Source organism: Myotis brandtii, unplaced genomic scaffold, assembly GCF_000412655.1.
Source record: "Myotis brandtii unplaced genomic scaffold, ASM41265v1 scaffold276, whole genome shotgun sequence".
NCBI classification, from domain to species: Eukaryota; Metazoa; Chordata; class Mammalia; order Chiroptera; family Vespertilionidae; genus Myotis; species Myotis brandtii.
In genome coordinates, this window is record NW_005360509.1 from 87381 (window position 1) to 107069 (window position 19689).

The following is a 19689-nucleotide window of genomic DNA, read 5'->3' on the forward strand; positions in this document are numbered from 1 at the left end:
TGAAGAAATAATGGCACAAAACTTCCCTAACCTGGTAAAGGAAAAAGTCACACAAGTTCAGGAGGCACAGAGAACCCCAAGCAAGAAGAACCCAAACAGGCCCACGCCCAGACACATCATAATTAAAATGCCCCAAATTAAAGACAATGAAAAAATCTTAAAGGCATCAAGAGAAAAGCAAACTGTTATGTACAAAGGAGTTCCCATAAGGCTGACAACTGATTTCTCATCAGAAACTCTACAGGCCAGAAGGGAATGGCATGAAATACTCAAGGTAATGGAAAGCAAGGATCTGAAACCAAGATTACTATATTCAGAAAGGCTATCATTCAAAATAGATGGTCAAATAAAGAGCTTCCCAGACACACACACACACACACACACACACACACACACACGGCTAAAGGAGTACATCACCACCAAGCCAGCATTTACAAGAAATGCTAAAGAGACTGCTATAATGAGAAGAAGAAACAGAGAGAGAAACCTAGCCATACAGAATTAAAATGGCAATAAATAAGGACCTATCAATAAAAACCTAAATGTAAATGGATTAAATGCTCCAATCAAAAGGCATAGGGTAGCTGAATGGATAAAAAAACATGACCCAACTATATGCTGTCTACAAGAGACCCACCTCAGAACAAAAGATACATATAGGATGAGAGTGAAGAGATGGAAAAAATTTGTTCCATGCAAATGGAAAAGAAAAGAAAGCTGGAGTAGCAGTACTCATATTGGACAAAATAGACTTTAAAATTAAGGCCATCACAAGAGACAACAAAGGTCACTACATAATACTAAAGAGATCGATCCAACAAGAGGATATAACCCTGGTAAACATATATGCACCCAATATAGGAGCACCTAAATATATAATTTATAAAATATATAAATATATATAGAAGGCTTTAATGGAGAGATGGACAACAATACAGTCATAGTAGGGGACTTTAACACCCGCTTTACTGGCTAGATCTTCCAGACAAAAACTTAACAAAGAAACAGTGACCCTAAAGGACACACTGGATCAGATGGATTTCATTGACATTTATAGAACATTTCACCCCAAAGCAGCAGAATACGCATTCTTCTCAAGTGCATAGGATCATTTACAAAGATAGACCACATGTTAGGACAGAGATTAACTCCGTACTTTTGTGCTCTTACTAGCTGTCTCTGGTTATTCTTGCTGCAATATCTGTAACTGCATTATCGTTCAATAAATTCTTATTTCGAAAAAAAGGTACAATCTGCTAAGAAGATGTAACATTTTGTAATATATGTGATTATGCAAATTAACACTTTTACTATTCTCTGTAGTCATTCTGTGATGCTAGCTCTCCTCCTCCTGTGAGAAAGACCAGAACAACTGACCCTTTACAACAGGAGTTTGAACTGCTCGGTTCACTTATATCTTCAAGGGTCAGTTGTACTTGCTTTCTCATTCTATAAACTTGTGAGCAGTTCAGGGTGTGGCTGGAGTGAAACTTAAATGTTCTCTTCCATTTCAGTGAGAAGTTTCTTCATGTGTTTGGCACTACATCGGCCCCTTGATTAACCTTTAAAAGGGGATAAAACCTTTAAGAAATTGAAATAAAAGTGATAAAATAAAAGTGATGAAAGAGAAAAGAAATAAAATAAATCCACACTACTCATGAGAGTCCATGGCTAGGTATGGGGGTGTCAGTGCAGCTTAAGGCCTAACACAAGGACCACTGTTAAGTGTTGTCTTGACCACTGGAAAACTCAGGGAGGCCATAAGTGGCCTAACCACAACTTCCCCTCCCATTCTGCTCCCCCAGATAAGGCACCCAGCCAGACAAAGATCCTTATCCAGGTTACCAGACATAGTTCCTCGTTATCCCTGAGTCGTGGGTTTCAGTTCCTTGCCAGCTGTGAAATTATACAAACAAGCCAATCACATTCTCCCATGGGAACCAGGCAGCACCTCACTCTCGTTACTACTAAGCCTGCCTCCTGCAGCCCTTCTTGTTCACTCTGCTCCAGGTGCACTCCAGTGTGGCTGTGGGTGGTGTGTGGTGTAATTCCTCCCCCAGGCTGTGAGACTAAGTGACTAATAAGATGCTGTCCATCTTATCTGTCCAGTGTCAGGTGTCATGTGTTCAACCACCTCGATTAACCTATTATCAGGGCAGGAACCCCTCCCTCACCTATGAGGTGCAGAGGAGACAATCAAAAATGTAGGGAGAGTTAGGGGCAAAGTCTCATAGAAACCCGTTATTTGGAAACACATCAGTGTCTACCCTGCTCCTTCTCTGGCGGAGGGGAGAGGCAGTGGCTGCTGTGAAGGAAAATGGGGCAGGCAGAGAAGAACAAATAACCCTGAGGCAAGTTCCTGGTTGGAAGTGAGGTATCCAGGACTCCTTGCACTGTGGGCACAACATGAAACCAGAGGACACCTTCTTCCAGCCCAACAGAAAACTGAAAACCTCTGACTGGAAAGAGTTAGCACTCTTATGAGAAATACAGTAAGAAAAAAAATCAGAGACAACTTCTACAAAAAAGGATTGTTCACAGCCGCAATTACCCAGACTCCACCTCCAGACCTTGGCTTACTCTCAGTCACAGAAGGGCAGCCAGAACACAAACTGGCCACATGCAAACCCTACAGCAGAATTTCAGAAGGGATCAGGAGTAACCATGAGTGAGTGCCCCATGCAAAATATGCAGAAGATGAAAAGAAACTGTATAGAGACTAAGCATCATTATTGTCATCTTCATCAGATCAGAGGTGGTACAGGATTATTCATAGAATAGTAAAGAATCCCCCTTCTTCTGCTAGGAAGGGAGAAAAGCAGAACTAGTGAGAAGAAAACATATTGAAGTATAAGAGGTAAGTCTCCCACTGCAAATTTTCTGCAGCCCTGAGTCCAAGTGGAGAAAGGTATCAGTAAACCCATGACCTCCTACTTTTCCTACTCTGTCCGCACCACTTCAATAAGAGGACCAGCTTCATGCCAAGTGGTACAGATCATGGCATGGATTCACCTCACAAAAATAAAGCCTTCTACTGAGATAGCTTTACTGACAGTTATAAACTCAGGTGAGCTCTCTTTGAAACTCTACTAAAACGAACAAGGGGTGCTCTAATGAAATATCTCCCGCCCTGTGACACAATGACAACTATCTACCTCCTGTGCCAGAGAGAGCACCTTGCACCTTTCCCCACTTAGTACAATATGTTTAAGATGCTATTGTGCTAATCCCATCCCCCCATACCAAATATTTACATTTAGAAAATAACTGAAATGTCAAAATATGTCTTATGGTGAGAATTACCAATTAATATTTAAAGCTACATGGAGGGTAGTGCAAGATTTCCCATTATGCGCTCAGCAAAGAAAACAAAATTTTAGCTGATGACCTACTCCCCCATTTTGCTTTATGGCTGTGGCTGTAGCTGCAGCTGTGGCTGTTTTTGATGTTGTAGGTGCAGGTAGGCCATATAGTTATTTATGGTTTTAACTGGTTAATTATTCATTCCTGAGTTTAAGAGTTTTCTTTTTCTTGTTACAAGCAAGCATTTTTCTCATGTTCCTGATTGCATCGAAATAATTACCGTTTTCTAAACTGCTTACTCTTAAATCCCCTTGCTTATGTTACCAGCAGACCATTTCTGGAGGGAATTACTGATATCCCTTCCTCATCCAGGGTCACATCCAAAAGAGGAGCTGGGATACAACAAAAATCATCTGGCTATTGAAAAAAATGAGAGTGCATTTTTATTCAGGCATATTCTCCCAAATGTCATTGTGCATTTAGTGATGTGTTTTGCATAATATGTGTATATTCCTACATATTTGTGGAGCTATACATACATATGATGGCCTTGCACTGATCCTTGCATTTAGCCATGATCAGCCCGTACCTGCCAGGATGATGATAGACACTGGTCTCTGTGGAAACCAGATACTGTCAACTACCCACCCCAAACCTAGGCGGTTATCTCCCTTAACAGAATTCTGATTTTTTTTTCAGGAACTTTTTTGCCCAACTAAAAAAAAAAAATTTGATTTCCCAGGCTCCCTTGCAACTAAAGATGATCATATAACAGTTCTGGACAACAGGTGGTAAATGGAATTCTACCACATCAGATTTCCAGGAAAGCAAGGTCAGAGGGACAGAAGCAGTCGGTCTAAGTTCCAGGAACTGTCAGGAACACTAACATGGTGTGGCCAAACCAACTTGTAAACAAAAGGATGAAGGCCACATATGAAACACAAATAGAAATGTAGAAGGAAGCTAGATCAATGCTAAGAAAAAGAATCACCTACCTTTAGCTTCTTAAAGAGAGAAAAACAAATCTATATTTTTATAACTCATGCTTTCTTGGATTTTCAGTTACATGCAATCAAATGTGTATATGTATATACGTTATTTAAAACAGAATGTATGACCACATTTATACGGTCAATTATAAGTCAGTATCACCTTTAACAGTTGTTTATCAATTATGAAAGTGGAAATAAATTAGACTGACTATTTTTCTCAATTAAATGTTACTGAAAGAAATATTTGGTTCACATCTTCTGAATATTACAAAAATGTATCTAGGCAATGGAATTCTGTTTGTGATGAATAAGACTGTAGACCTTGTGTTATGTGTCCAGAGGTTGATTTAGTATTTGTGATTTAGTATATAATGGCTGTACCAAAACAAGGGTTAAATATTCTATTCCTTTATGGTCAGCACTCCATTGAAAATAAAATTTATTGTATATTTAATGTAATTATAAAATTTTATTTGGATCCATAGAAATAGTCATAATTTACCTTGCCTCTCTATATTTTCTAAGCTTCTAGTAAAGATTAATATTACTTTTATAATAAGGAAAAATATTTTTTGAAAGAAACAAATCCTACTGAAGAATTAGCATAGGGGAGTTGGATCAAGATAGCGAATTATATATACCACTTTCGGGTCTCCCTGCAAATCACTCAAAGTGTTAAAAGAGATACCTTTTTCAAAGAGTAGATCTAGAAACCACTAAACATTTCCATTAGTAGAAGAGAACTGTTGAATGTTCCTGGAAGATAAAAAGCAAGCAAGAATGGTTTGATAAGAATAGAGGAAAACCTCAGCTTGAAAAAAGGTACAGGAAGCTTTTAAAAATCTACAAAACTTCCACAGGAGGAATATGTGCAAAAGGTGAATGCTGATCCAGAAAAAAGGCACATATTAAGAATGAAAATAGCCCTGGCTCAGTGGATAGAGCGACAGCCTGCACAGCAAATGGTCAAAGGTTCGATTCCCAATCATGGGCACATGGCTGGGTTGCAGGTTTGATCCTCAGCCCCTAGGGAAGTCAAGGGTAAGGAGAGCCTATGATAAACTAACAAAATGACTGTTAAATCTTTTTAAATAAATGAAAGGCAGAAGTATGCATACAACCATGGAAAATTACTAACATAAAAAATGAGGCTGAAGGGATATCAAAAAAGGCCGATCAAACATACACACAAACAAAGCTTGGAATATATGAGAACATTTAAGAGAAACAGAGGTTCAATCCAAGCAATACAGCAATTATCTAACAGAATTCCAAAAGGAGATAACTGAGAAAATGAACGGAATCAATACTTGTTTTAAATGTTAGAAGAAAATATGTAGAACCTGAAGAATGAACGAGCCCTCAGATTGCAAGAGCTCAGTTAGTAGTGACCAGGATGAATTTTTCAAAAAGGTGAAACAGGTAGAAGTTCAAGGTTCCAATGATAAAAAATAAAATTTAAAAAGCTTCCACATCTGCATATAAAGAAATGAGATTGATATAGACATTGCTGCAATGGTGCAGGAGAGAAGATATTGGACAAATATCTTCAAAATTCTGAAGAAAAATTATTTTGAGCATACGCTTCTATGTGCAAAAAATGAAGAGAACAACTAGGATAATCTACGTATCTATCTGTCAAATCATTGAGTTTATATCTCCACTAGGTAAGTTTGTTAGGTCAAATTCATATGCCTAAGATTAGTTCAAAATTACCCTATGAAAATTATGTTAAAGTTTCATTAAGAAAGTGAAATGGAGAATTTTAGGTAATCTATTAATGTAGATAAATGATGCCAGAAAAAAAGAATAAAGAGTAGTAGAGAATATGAGAAGGAGAGAGGATGAGAGGGTAGGAGAAGGAGAAGGAAGAGGAAGAGGAGGGGAGGAGAGGAGGAGGACACACAAAAAGACAGATCAGGGCAGATACTTTGAAAAAAAGAAGGAGGGGGAGGAATTGGTATTTATGCTGCCAAATCAAATAGGAAACTGAAAAATTTAGGTACATTCCTAAAAAACTTGCACATCTCTTTACTTGGAGAAAGAGATACTAAGGGGGAAAATCTGTGAAGATGATCTTTAGGCTTTATATATTGTAAATGTACATATTTTTAAAAATATTGCTGCTTACAATTTGACAAAGAACAACTGAATTTGTAAGCAGCATATACAATGCTGGGCTTTCACTGACTTTGAGGCCCATTTGCCAGGATAGCACTAGACCTCTGCTTCTTGAGTACCTGGCCTTTCTTTTACCTTCGACCACACCTCCTGCCTCATTCCCATTCTCAGTTCACCTAGGGCTAGGGCTTCTGCAGCAGGACCGGAAGGGAGAAGAGGAAGAGGACAGGAGGAAGTGGAGGAACGAAACAATTAAAAAACAGGAGGAAGAGCCACCCCTCCCTGGCCACCTCCACCATCACAGAGGCACTGTCTTAGGCCCTCTCTGGAGTTGAGAACACCAAATAGTGTATGCACCTGTGCATGAGGTAAAAAGAAAAGACCCATTTATTTTGATACCTAAAGCCCTAATGGGGAAGTGCCTATTTTATGTTTCCCTTCAGGGTCTAAGTGAAAGAAGAGGAAGGAGCCCCAAAAGATCTCTTTCCCTCCCTGATCCTGTTACTATCTGTCCAAAGTTTTAGGAACCCTAAAGAGGCCAGCTGTGCATTTTCTTGAGTAATTGGAGGATTTGGGAGAAGCCTACAGACCCTTTGCTATTTTGTAGTTTTATAGGGAAGAGCAACAACCTTTGTCTGAGGTAGCTGGAAATAGAAGTGGAAAGGAAAGCATGTACCCCATTTCTCAGGACTCTCTCCTGATGATCTGGGAGATAACTGGAAAATGACCCAGGGAATTTAAACCAGCAGTGTAAACCTTTTCCTGGATAGACATCTTGGCTGGGAACCTGTGGCTGGAGCCCTTGCCTTAAGTAGTGGGCATCACCTTTATTTATTTAATTATAGCTGTAGAAAATCTCACCATCCAGGACGACATAGGTTTCAGGTAGTTTGAAAATTCAAACATCACAGAACTCAAAACACACTTACTTCAAGGCATATCATTATATAGAAGACTAGGGGCCCGGTGCACAAAGATTCGTGCACTGGGGGTGGGTCCCTCAGCCTGACCTTCACCCTCTCCAATCGGGGAGCCCTCAGGGGAGCCCTCTCCAATCTGGGAGTTTCTGTCTGTCTTTGCAATCATATGAGCGAATTGTCTGAGATCCCAAACCCAGTTTGGTTTGTTGCTCACAGAATAATAGAGGCTTTTTTTTTTTCTTTGCTTCATTGGTAGAGATTTCCTGGAAGTTTTAGGATATCTCCCCTTTAATTTTTCCTAGACACTCTGATTTTACTTATATCTGTCACCTTTGTTTTCCCTCCATCCCCCACTGCAACAGTAACTTGCTCCAGGCTCATTTTGCTCTAGTGTCTAGGACAGCGGTTCTCAACCTATGGGTCGCGACCCCTTTGGGGGTCAAATGACCCTTTCACAGGGATCGCCTAAGACCATCGGAAAACACATATATAATTACATATTGTTTTTGTGATTTATCACTATGCTATTTTGTGGAAGAGCCACACTCAAGGGGCCAAAGACCTGCATGTGGCTCGAGAGCTGCAGTTTGCTGACCACTGGTCTAGGAGATCCGTCTGCCACCAGAACTATGATTGCCAGCATTCCTGGTGCTCCCCGCGCTCTGGGCTTCTGCTTCCAGTCCTGGGGCTGCCATCAGAACTACTATTCCCAGAATTCCTGGTGTTCCCAGCGCTGGGAGTGACCGACCAAGGGAGCCACGTCCCACCAAGCTGCCGGCTTTCCCATTTCTGCTTTCTGCCCAGTGCCTGCGTATGCAAATTAACCCACCATCTTTGTTGGGTTAATTTGAATATTCACTCCTGATTGGCTGGTGAGCATAGCGAAGGGGTGGTCAATTTACATGTTTCTCTTTTATTATATAGGATTCTAGAACCATGCTATTCAATTCATTAGCTATCAGCCACATGTAACTATTTAGATTTAAGTCAATAAAGAGAAAATAAAAATAAAAATTCAGTTCCTTAGTCACACCAGCCATATTTCGAATGCTAGTGCCACCTGTGAATGTGGCTACCATATTGGACAGCACAGAAATAGATCATTTCTATCACTATAGCAAGTTCTACAGGATAGTGCTATTCTTAGCACAAATGCAAAGGTTAATAAAGTATATGTGAGCTTCCCTGGCAACTACCCAATGTGATCAATATGTCTAAGGGAAGATATGACATAGACAACCTAAAGTAACTCAAATCGGAAACTGGCTTCACCTATGCTTGCTACCCAATATCCTTGAAATTTTAATTTATGTTATTATTGATATTATAATTACACAGGTGAAAAACCTAACTCAGATGATTAACTAACTTGTCCAGGGAAATTTATTTGTAACTGCAGCAGAATATCAAGTTTCCTTTTATCTTTATACTAATTACCCTCAAAGTTCTAAAAATCTCATCTTTATAGAACCTAACATAGGACTTTGCACAGATAATGTGTCCAATAACTATTTTTTGCATCAATGATGATGCAATACAACATTGCAATGATGCAATAAATGAATGAATGAATGAATGAATGAATGAGTTGTAAGGCAGAGTTTGCAATGAAACAAACATAGAAATAGGAGAACATGATTAACAGCCTCAGAAGTAAAAGTGTGGCCTTGGAACTCTCAGGTAAGGTGGAATTTCAACCAGCCATTCCTCATGAAACATGTCATGCTTCCCTCATGCTTTTTATGAATCATCTGTCTCCTACTTAATTAATGCTCATACCTTTCCATTTTTTACCTTTTTAACTTATTTGACCATAAAGGCTATCTTACTTACTCTTCCACCTCCACCTCCATTTAAAACAAACCACCCAGACTTCTAATAATACTGGGGCCACTTTCCCAGGGCTCTTTTACCTGTTTCCATTCAGGACTTAGATTTAAGTAAAGGCTCTGTGTAGCCCATCCACAAAGACTTGCTCTGTTGCCAAAAAGTTATTCTGTAACTTCAGTGAAGAAGGGAATACATTTAATGTTGAGGGAGATTGATGAATGGGATAAGGAATGGGATAGCTTACGTTTCAAATTTGTAAAATTTTGGACTGTGCTGTCTGCTTTAGTTTTCTTTAAAACCTAGATGATGATATGTTTTCCATTTCCCTCCTTCATCTTCTTCCCCAACCAAACCAAACCTTTTGAGCCATGTTCATTACTTACAGGAGATTCGCTGACTCCAAAGATGTCTCTGACATCCCTGATAGACTGCTTGTTCTTTTTTCTCATGGTTTGAGTGTAAGTATTATATCTCTTTTTCACTGCAGCTGCTTGGGTTCGAGTCAATGTGGAGAGCAAGGCTTTGCCATCCTCCTCTTCATCACCTGAGATCAGGGTTGATAAACCCACATCTTGCAACCACTCTGCTTCAAGTTCTCCTTCTGAAAAATAACATGACCAAGAGGAGGTTAGCACATTCTCTGTCTGGTTGGATGAGGTGTGTATCTGTAGATCTGTGCATATCTGTGAATAAGAAATATCAATAGTCAATATATTAAGACTGTCCTTTCCCCCCAAATTACAGAAAAGGCCTATTAAAATGAATGAAAATTTATATTGTATTTTTTAAATAAGTCAAATTTTAAAGTATTTTCTAGTACAATAAGGTTAATTGGCAGATTGAGTAAGGTTTTTTTCTTGGCCAGACAGTTAAATATAAGCTATATCTGGACTATCAATTCAAAAGAGGAAAAAATATGAATATTTAAACTAAAACCATAATAGAAAAATAGGGGTTTAAACAGCATCCAAAAGGACTTTTATTCACTCAAAGGCAGGTTCAAATCACAATGCTACTATTTACAGATACATGGATTTGGAAGGTTTTAAGATATCTTTTCGCTTCAGTGTGTTATTGGCAAAATAGAGGTAATAATAACAAAATTTTTACTCGGTTATGAGGATTGTTTTACCATTATGACAAATGGTAAAAAACCTTGAACAGCGTATGTGGTTCAACAGTTATTTGTTCTCTTACTTTCTCCTTATTCTGAACGTTAGGTAATCTTTCCATTTTTTCAGAAGGCAATTAAAAAATGCAAAATTAGTCATAATAAGAATCAATCGCTATTGTAAATTAGAGGTACAGAAATAATAAAGGATTCAGAATAACAATATCTTGTAACAGCAAATCCACCTGCACATACAATTTGGGGAACTATGCTAAACAGGCATTCCTGAATGAGGTTTGTCTAAAGAGCAGATTGGACGGATTTGTAAATGCCTGTCCAAGTATCAGCCTAGTAGTCTTGGACATGCTTACAGTATTGTAGCACTGGTATGTGATCCAAAGTCTCCAATGTGCTTCACAGCTCCAATTTCTTAGCTAGGCAAACCTTCATTTTCTCTCTTGTTTTTATTACTCATTTGCTTTATAAACTGTCCTTTAACAGAAAATGCAAAGGTGAACCTAAGTTGTAGGATTCTGTACCAATCCACCACATCAGTAAGTTAGTTGGTGAACCATATTAAAAAGGGAATTGCCTGTCCAGCGTGGCTCAGTGGTTGAACATCGACCTATGAACCAGGAGGTCACGGTTCGATTCCTGGTCAGGACACATGCCTAGGTTGCAGGCACAATCCCCAGTGTGGGGCGTGCAGGAGGCAGCTGATTCTCTCTCATCATTGATGTTTCTATCTCTCTCCTTCTCCCTTCCTCTCTGAAATCAATAAAAATATATTTTAAAAAAGAAGCCACTTTGAGTCAGTCCAGTAGATATAAATCAGTGGGAACAGATAGCTGATATGCTGAATTCTAATAAATTCATTTGTTAAATTACTAATGAAATGAGTTTTACCTGCTGACAGAACAAGAGAGAGCATACAAAGAAAGTAAGTCAGCAGACAAGAAAAGGAATCTCGCACTTACCATCCACAGGCTTGACCTCAGCTGGCGCCGGCTCTTCCTGCCCTCCCATGCTGTTCTCTTTAATACTTTCTATTTCCCGCCAGAAATCCTCCATGGAGGCGCTGTCCATGGAGGCGCTGTCCACGGAGGCTTGTGAGTTGGTGCGGCTGAACGCAGGAGAGTGTAGGGATTCATTGGAGAGCATCCTGTTAATTCTTCGGCAGCGAGGAATGGATTTTCTGAGGAAAGAATATCTGTGAATTAAAATCAGTATCTTTTATGTCATAAATCACAAAATTCAATTCAGGTTTAAAATCAGTGAAGAAACGGAGTCAGTGTGAATGAGAGGGGTTTGAGGGGAAAATTTCCATTCAGTGGTGTCCTTTTTTAAAATCCTTTTCTAATTCATAATGACTCTGTGGCCATCAGGACTTACCATAAAAACACTTTGAAAATTTTCACACACTCAGAAAGTAGAAAGTTATTTGTATTAGTCAAAACATACATGGTCTGTCTCTGTAAGGGATCTAAGATGATGACAGAGGAGGTAAAAGGTTGACTGCTCACACCTATTAGGGTTGTCACAAAAAATAAACAAAAACAACAATGTTGATGAGAATGTGGAGAAACTGAAACTCCTGTGCATTGTTGGTAGGAATGTAAAATGGTATAGCTGTTGTCGAAAACAATATGGAGGCTCCTAAAAATTTTGAACATAGAATTACTATATGATCCAGCAATTCTATTTCTGGGTAAAAGGACAAAAGAATTGAAAGCAGGGTCTCAAAGACAGTTTTTGTAAGTCCATGTTCATAGCAGCATTATTTGCAAAAACCACAAGGTATAAACAACCCAAATGGCTGTCATTGAATGAATGGATAAAAAAAATATGGCATCTAATACAAACAATTCAGCATTAAAAAGGAAAGAAATTCTGCTCCATGCTACAACATTAATGAAACTTGAAGCCTTTATGCTAAGTGAAATAAGCCAGGCACAATAAGACAATACTAGAAACTCCACTTAGATGAGATTCCTAGCGTAGTCAAATTCATAGAGGCAGAAAGTAGAACGGTGGTTCCCAGGGTTGGGGGAGGAGGGGATGGGTAGTTGCTTAATGAGTACCAAGTTTTATTTTCTCAAGATGAAACTAGTTCTGGAGTTGGACGGTGGAGATGGTTGTGCAACAATGTGAATGTACTTAATACAAGCTTAAAATAATTAAGATGGTAAATTTTATCTCATGTGTTCTTTACCAGAATTTTTTAATTGAAAACAAATTTTTATGTTGCCTTTTGAGATAATGAGATAGTGATAGGAAATAATATATAATATTTAATGGAAAACCCTTGCCCTAGCCAGTTTGGCTCAGTGGATAGAGTGTCAGCCTGTGGACTGAAGGGTCCCAGGTTCGATTCTGGTCAAGGGCACATACCTCGGTTGCAGGCTCAATCTCCGGCCCTGGTCGGGGCACATGCAGAAGGCAACCAATTGATGTGTCTCTCTTACATCAATGTTTCTCTCTCTGCCTTTCTCTGTCTTCCACTCTCTCTGAAAAGTCAATGGGAAAATATCCTCTGGTGAGGATTAAAAACAAAAAACAGCCCTAACCGGTTTGGCTCAGTGGATAGAGCGTCGGCCTACAGACTGAAAGGTCCCAGGTTCGATACTGGTCAAGGGCATGTACCTTGGTTGCGGGCACATCCCCAGTAGGGGGTGTGCAGGAGGCTGCTGATTGATGTTTCTCTCTCACCGATGTTTCTAACTCTCTATCCCTCTCCCTTCCTCTGTGTAAAAAAATCAATAAAATATATTTTTTAAAAACACACACACACACAAACACACACACACACACACACACAAGAAACCTAGGGAAGTGGGACATCAACCTGTAGCACAGAGACCCCTGAACAGTTCAGGGAGAACTGAATCACCACCTGCATAGGTAGAGGGATCCTACTGGGGTGAGGAGGCAAAGGGTATACTCAGAAGACATTATCATAAAACTGCTGAGGGCTGGGGGAACAGACATGAAATACAGATCATGAGTATCTGAGTAACACGCTGGTTTCATCTGAGACAATCCACCTAAAGAATGCTTTAATTGCAATGATCAACTATTCTTTTTTGGCAAAGTACACAGACAGCATTTTTTGGATAAGCACATTTGGAAGAGTTCTCACTTTCTTAGTTAAGGATACAAATATTTCCTCCTTCATCGCAGGGAGTAGAGACCATGACCTTCCATTTTTGAAGCATCACATACTAGTAATTGTGATCCTCAGGCTCATCCAACACTTCGATGAGCTTTAATTTGGCGTTGCATACCTCTCCATATTAGGATAAATAGAGTCTAAGCTTTGTCAGCTGTTTGTATTTTTTTTTAATTTCATAACAATTCCAGGAAAACATTACATGAAAACAGAATACAAATGTATTACAGAGCAATTATTTTTGGGAAAAACACCATTAGGTTTAAGATTAGATTTTAACTTCATGCTAATTACCATAACTTCAAAGTGGCATTTAAAAATACATTTTATTATTGTATTTTCCTCAATTATCTTTTAAGGAATAAATTGTATTCTATTTTAATGATTACTGGAGATCTAGGTGGCTAACTGAGCACACATTTTTAAAAAACAGCCATTTCTACAGAGGAGCCTCTCATTCAAGCTGCACTTCAGGGAGAAGCCAGCACTGAACTACCTGCCTCTGCACTAAACTGTCTGCCCGCACTATGTTCCTGCCATTGGAGCCAGCCTTCAAAAAGGAGTTCCTGGAATCCTAGACCCAGTCTGTTCCTACCCAATCGGAGCTGTGCAGCTATATCCCCATCAGATTTTTCACCAACCAATCAGAGCAGCTCCTTTATAACCAATCAGGTCAGTGCCTTTTGGACCAATCAAACTATAAAAATTTGGAGTCCTCATTTACATGAGGACACACCAATTGGAGACTAGGGGTGGGGGTTTCTGTCTATATAAGTCAGCTCCCCTCTGGCTCTTGAGAGTGAACTTTCCCTTTCCACCAAAGACTTCAGACTTCATTGTCTTGGCTGGAGACAAAACACCAAAGATGTCTTGCTGAACCACAGCAGGATAGACCAGTGCAGGGAAGAGCAGGCCAGAGAAGAGCAGATCAGACTCAGTGCAGGGCAGAGCAGAGGGGTCTTGCAGGAGAGGGGCCTGACCTCAGGGCCACCTTGCCCAGGGCTGCCTCACCCCAGGGCCTCCTAACAGCAGCTCTGTTTTCACAGCCCTGCTGTATCACAATTGAGCTGTCCCATAGCCTTGCTGTTTTCACAGCCCTACTCTGTAACAATTGAGCTGTTGCACTGAACAAAGTTTCCTTCTTCAACACACTCCAAACTGGGGATTCCTATTGGTGTTGAATTGGTGCCAACGACCTTTAGTTGACCCTAGTGATAGAGGAGCCAGAATTTAAATTCAAGCCTTTTCCATGTTGTCCAAATGTCTTCCCCACAGTAATCTTTCTTACTTTCGTAAGTCCCCTCAGATATTTGTATATCTGCATATAGCTATACATATTTTTATTCCAGAGAAAGAATATAGAGATTTAGAGGGAAAACTCTGAAGCCAGCCAGTCCAGGTTTAAATACAGGCTCTGCCACTTCCAAGATCTATGACCTAGAACATGCTATTGAATCTCTGTGCCTCCATTTCTTAATCGATAAAATACGAATGCAAAGTGGTTGTTGCAAGGTAGTTTTATTTACTTGCAGCAAGGAGACATATTCAAAGCTGTCTCCCCAAAGGAAGGCTTAGCCTTTGCTTATATACACTATTTAGTCAATTACATATTGATTTCTTCTTTGCAGTTGACTCACTTATTTGGTTGAGTTCCTGTCAAGCGCTTCCTGTTTCCATCTGCATCTACAAAATACTGTGCTATATTTTAATGTTTAGCAAGAATAGCATTTAGTAATAACATTTAGAACTGGTCAGACCTTGAGAGCCTTGTCCTATCTAACAGAAATATTAATCAGCCCTTGCTGGCGTTGCTCAGTGGTTAGAGTGCCAGCCTTCACACTGGAGGGTCGCTGGTTTGATTCCTGATCAAGGGCATGTACCTGGGTTGCCCTTTCAATCCCTGTTCCCTGTCGGTATGTGTGTGGGACGCAACCAATCGATGTGTCTTTCACATCAATGCTTCTTTCTCTTCTCTCTCTTTCTCTCCACCCACCCCCCTCCTTTCCACTCTCTCTAAAAATCAATGGAAAAAATATCCTCATTCCTCAGGTGAGAAGTAATAATATATACATATATTAATCATATACTATACTTCATGGAGTTATTATAAGGACTAAGTGAGTTAATATACTTAAAATGCATTGCATATAGTAAACCCATGGGTTAAGTGATAGCTGTATTTGTTAGCATGCTCATAGGATTTAGGATCAGGCTATAACAGGTGTTGGAATATCTCAGGGGCACTAACATATGACTAGAATGTAAAGAGATAAATAAAACTAGATCAATCAGAACTCCTCTCTGACCCACCATCATTCTCAAGGCTTGTTTGCCCAACTCCCTTAGGCCAATGTGGACATCGGACACAATTCTGGCCAAAGTCAATAAGAACTATTCCTCTCCATGGTTTCAGCAAAATCATATTTTTCTTGTTATAGGTGCTATTCCCTTCTCTTCCTCCTTCTCCTTTATTAAAATGTGGACAAAATGACTGGTGCATCTGCAGCCATCTTGCAACTATGAGATAAAAAACAAGAAAATTACAGTTATCAGCCTTAAGTCTCAGAAATAATGTGAAATGCTGCCTATCTCTGTACTTCCAAAAATGTGAGAAAATAAACTCTTGTTTTTAAAAACTAATCTTTGTTGTTGCTATTGTTACTTGCAGCCAAAATAGTTCTTAACTGATATAATTGAAAAAATATTTAAGTCATTTGGGGTGAGGTGACATAAGACACCTTCTCTACCACACTAAGAGGAATATTTAAATAAAACTAAACTGTCAATAATAACCTGCTTCCCAAAGGAAGGTGAGGTCTAATGTAATGCTTTTCTATTTTATAGCCTGCCCAATTATGAGCCTAACCCCAGGTCTCAGTCTGGCCTTGATCCCTATACTACAGAGTTAAGCTTCATGGTGAAGACATACCTGTCTAAATATACAGGAAATACATTCACATTGCTCTCCAATCTAACATATTCCAAGAGTTTTAGGAAGAATACACCTAAAACCAATGGTTTCCCCTTCCCTATCTGAAAGAAGATAAGAACATAATTCTTCATTGTCAGTATCTTTGAATGATGCTGGTGCCAGCACAGAGTGGAATGGTGTTAGGTACTGACTAGCCGGGCTCTTGCAAGACAAATCGCTTGCTCTCTGAAAAAGGCCTGGGCACAGCCCCAGTAATGCAGCTGTTTGCCTTCTTAGCTTCCTCGGGAGGCCATTCAGATAAAGTAAGAGGACAAATCCTTTGTTTTTATGCTCTGGCTTCTCAGGAATCTTTGGATTCTAACATGCATATAAACAAGCTTAAGTTGGATGTCTTGCAAAAGCACTTGAAAGGCAATGGTGATAAAAGGAAGTTATAGCGTCAGAGTAATAGAAGCCAGAACAGAGAGGAGAGGAGGTCCCCCCTTTCTTTCTCAGGCTCCCTGGCTGTGCCTTTCAATATCATTCTGGTGTCCTCTCATGCTCATCCTGCCACTCGCCATCCAAGTTTTCTGTTCCTTTCCTGGCCTGCCTCACCCTCTTAAGGAACAAGAGAAAGCTGGTATTCCATCAGGAGGTAAACAGGTATGTCTCTGTTGGCAGTAAAGGATACAGAAAAATGTGTTTGTAGATTAGGGGGAGGCTTAAAACAGCAAACAAATCTCATTCATTCAACAAGGAACATTCTAAGTGGTTTTAAAAGCTGGAGTGTTTTGTGTTTTTTTGTGTGTGGTTTTGTGTTTTGTTTTGGTTTTTTTGACCAATTGAAGTTCACATCAGCAATTAAATTCTTATGTATCTATGTATCACCCTGAGTACAAGCACTTTGCTAGAAATGGGGAATGCCGCGATGAAGGATGAACGAAAGAGCAATTTCAACCATTATACACTCAAACCCAGTGATTTACAAAGGAGGAGGCTCAAACGGGCAGCAAGCTCTTTTGTAAAAGAGAATGACAGAATCTTTCCCTGGGGCTGGGGAGAAGACAGCATGCTTTTCTGTACTTCTAGCTATGAGAGCAAAGCAACTACATCTGCTTAACTCAAAGTAATCTAAGCTATATTCAGTTTACTGACCTACCAAAGAAAATGAGATTAAATGAAATCAATGTTTGTATAGTTAGCACATAATTAAAATATACTAATTATATGTCAAAAATAAAAATATGATCTGTTTCTTAAATTCTCCCTACTTTGCCTGAAGGGAGGGGGAATGGAGAGTGGACCCTAATGGGTATCGAGTTGCTTTTTGGAGATGAACATGTTCTGGAATTAGTGGTGATGGTATCACCACTTTGTGGATATACTAAAACAAAACAAAACAAACAAACAAAAAAACCCTACTGAATTATACACTTTAAAAGAATGAACTTTATATTATGTGAAGTATATCTCAAAAAATACTTCATCAGAAAAAATTGCCATTTTAAATTTTTTAAAAGATTTTGATAATTAAAAGTGCTTTGATACTGAAAACACCAAATAGTGGTAAGGAAGTAGAACAACAGAAATTCTCAATCATTGCTGGTGGGGATGCAAAATGGTACAGCCACTTTTGAAGACAGTTTGGCGGTTTCATACAAAACTAAACATACACTTATCATACAATTCAGCAATTTACCCAAAGGATTTAAAAACTTCGGTTCAATGTTTAAAACAGCTTTATTCATAGTTGGCAAAACCAGGAAGCAATTCAGATGTTCTTGCCCTGACAGGTGTTGCTCAGTGCTTAGAGCACTGGCCCTTGCACCAAAAGGTCTCAGGTTTGAGTCCAGGTCAAGGACACATACCTGGATTATGGGTTTGCTTCTCACCCCAGGTCGGGGCATGTGCAGGAAGCAACCAGTCAATGTGTCTCTCTCAAATTGGTGTTTCTCCCTCTCTCTCTCTCTCTCTCTTTTTCCCTTACCCCCTCATTCCCTTCCACTCTCTCTGAAAAGCAATAGAAAATATATTCTCAGGTGAGGATTAACAAAAACAAAATAAAACAATAAGAAAGATGTTCTTCAATAGGTGAATGGATAAACTCTGGTTCAATAAAATTAATAAACCTCTATCCAGATATGTTAAGGAAAAAAAGGGAGACAACGCAAATTAGCAATATCAAGATGGAAAGAGGTTACATCACTACACATTTGACAGATATCTACACTAATAAAAGACAAAGATGCTAATTGACTGTACCTTCGCTATGCCCTAAGTCACTCCCACCATCCAATCAGAGTGACTATATGCAAATTAACCCAACCAAGATGGCGGCTGGCAGCCACAGAGCTGGAGCAAGCAGGAGGCTTGGTTGCCGGGCGATGAAGGAAGCCAAGCTTCCCGCCTGCTCTGAGCCAGCTGTGGCTTCCGCAAAAGGTAACAAAGTTTCAATTATAGAAGACAAATAAATCCCAGATACCTGCTTCCAGCCAGCCTCCACTGGGAGCTTGGGTGACTGGGGGCTGTGGCCAGCCTGCAAACAGCCATCAGCCCTTCACTCAGGCTGGCCAGGAACTCCTATATAATAAAAGGGTAATATGCAAATTGACCCTAACAGCAGAACCACTGGGAATGACTGGTCACTATGACACACACTGACCACCAGGGGGCATATGCTCAATGCAGGAGCTGTCCCCTGGTGGTCGGTGCGCTCCCACAGGGGGAGCTCTGCTCAGCCACAAGCCAGGCTGATGGCTTCTAGTACAGCAGTGGTGGTGGGATCCTCTCCCGCCTCCTCAGCAGCACTTAGAATGTCCGACTGCAGCTTAGGCCTGCTCCCTGCTGGCAAGTGGACATCCCCTGAGGGTTCCCGGGCTGCCAGAGGGATGTCTGACTGCCAATTTAGGTCCAATCCCCCAGAGAATGGGCCTAAGCCAGCAGGTGGTCATCCCCCTAGGGGTCCCAGACTGCGAGAGGGCATAGGCCGGGCTGAGGGATCCTCCTGAGGGGCATAAATTTTGTGCACTGAGCCTCTAGTCTATAATAATAAAAGCATAATATGCAAATTGACTGAACGGCCAAACAGCGGAAAGTCCGACCATCTGACCATCTGGACGACCACGCTATGACACCTACTGGTGCCAGGTCAGCCAAGGCAGGTGCGATGCAATTGGTCGGGGACCCCATGATCGCCGTGCAGAGGGAGGCCCAGGCCACTGACCAGAGGGCTGCGGCGGGCTGTGGCAGGTAGCCTGGGCCTCCCTCTGCGGGAGCGATCAATCACGGGGCCCCAGCCAGGTGGGAAGGTCTATCTCTTTGGGGCGATCGAT

At 40.3% G+C, this 19689-nt stretch overlaps 1 protein-coding gene across 1 annotated transcript in view; it reads right to left on the reverse strand.

The window, feature by feature from the left end:
- Positions 1-19689, reverse strand: part of ARHGAP28 (Rho GTPase activating protein 28) — a 140902-nt gene that overhangs the window by 50594 nt on the left and 70619 nt on the right. The window contains exons 2-3 of the mRNA XM_005868747.2: positions 11255-11472; positions 9550-9767 (exon numbers count right to left, since the gene is read on the reverse strand). Of these exons, the coding sequence (XP_005868809.1) occupies positions 9550-9767; positions 11255-11472 (436 nt within the window). The remainder of the gene's footprint in view (positions 1-9549; positions 9768-11254; positions 11473-19689) is intronic.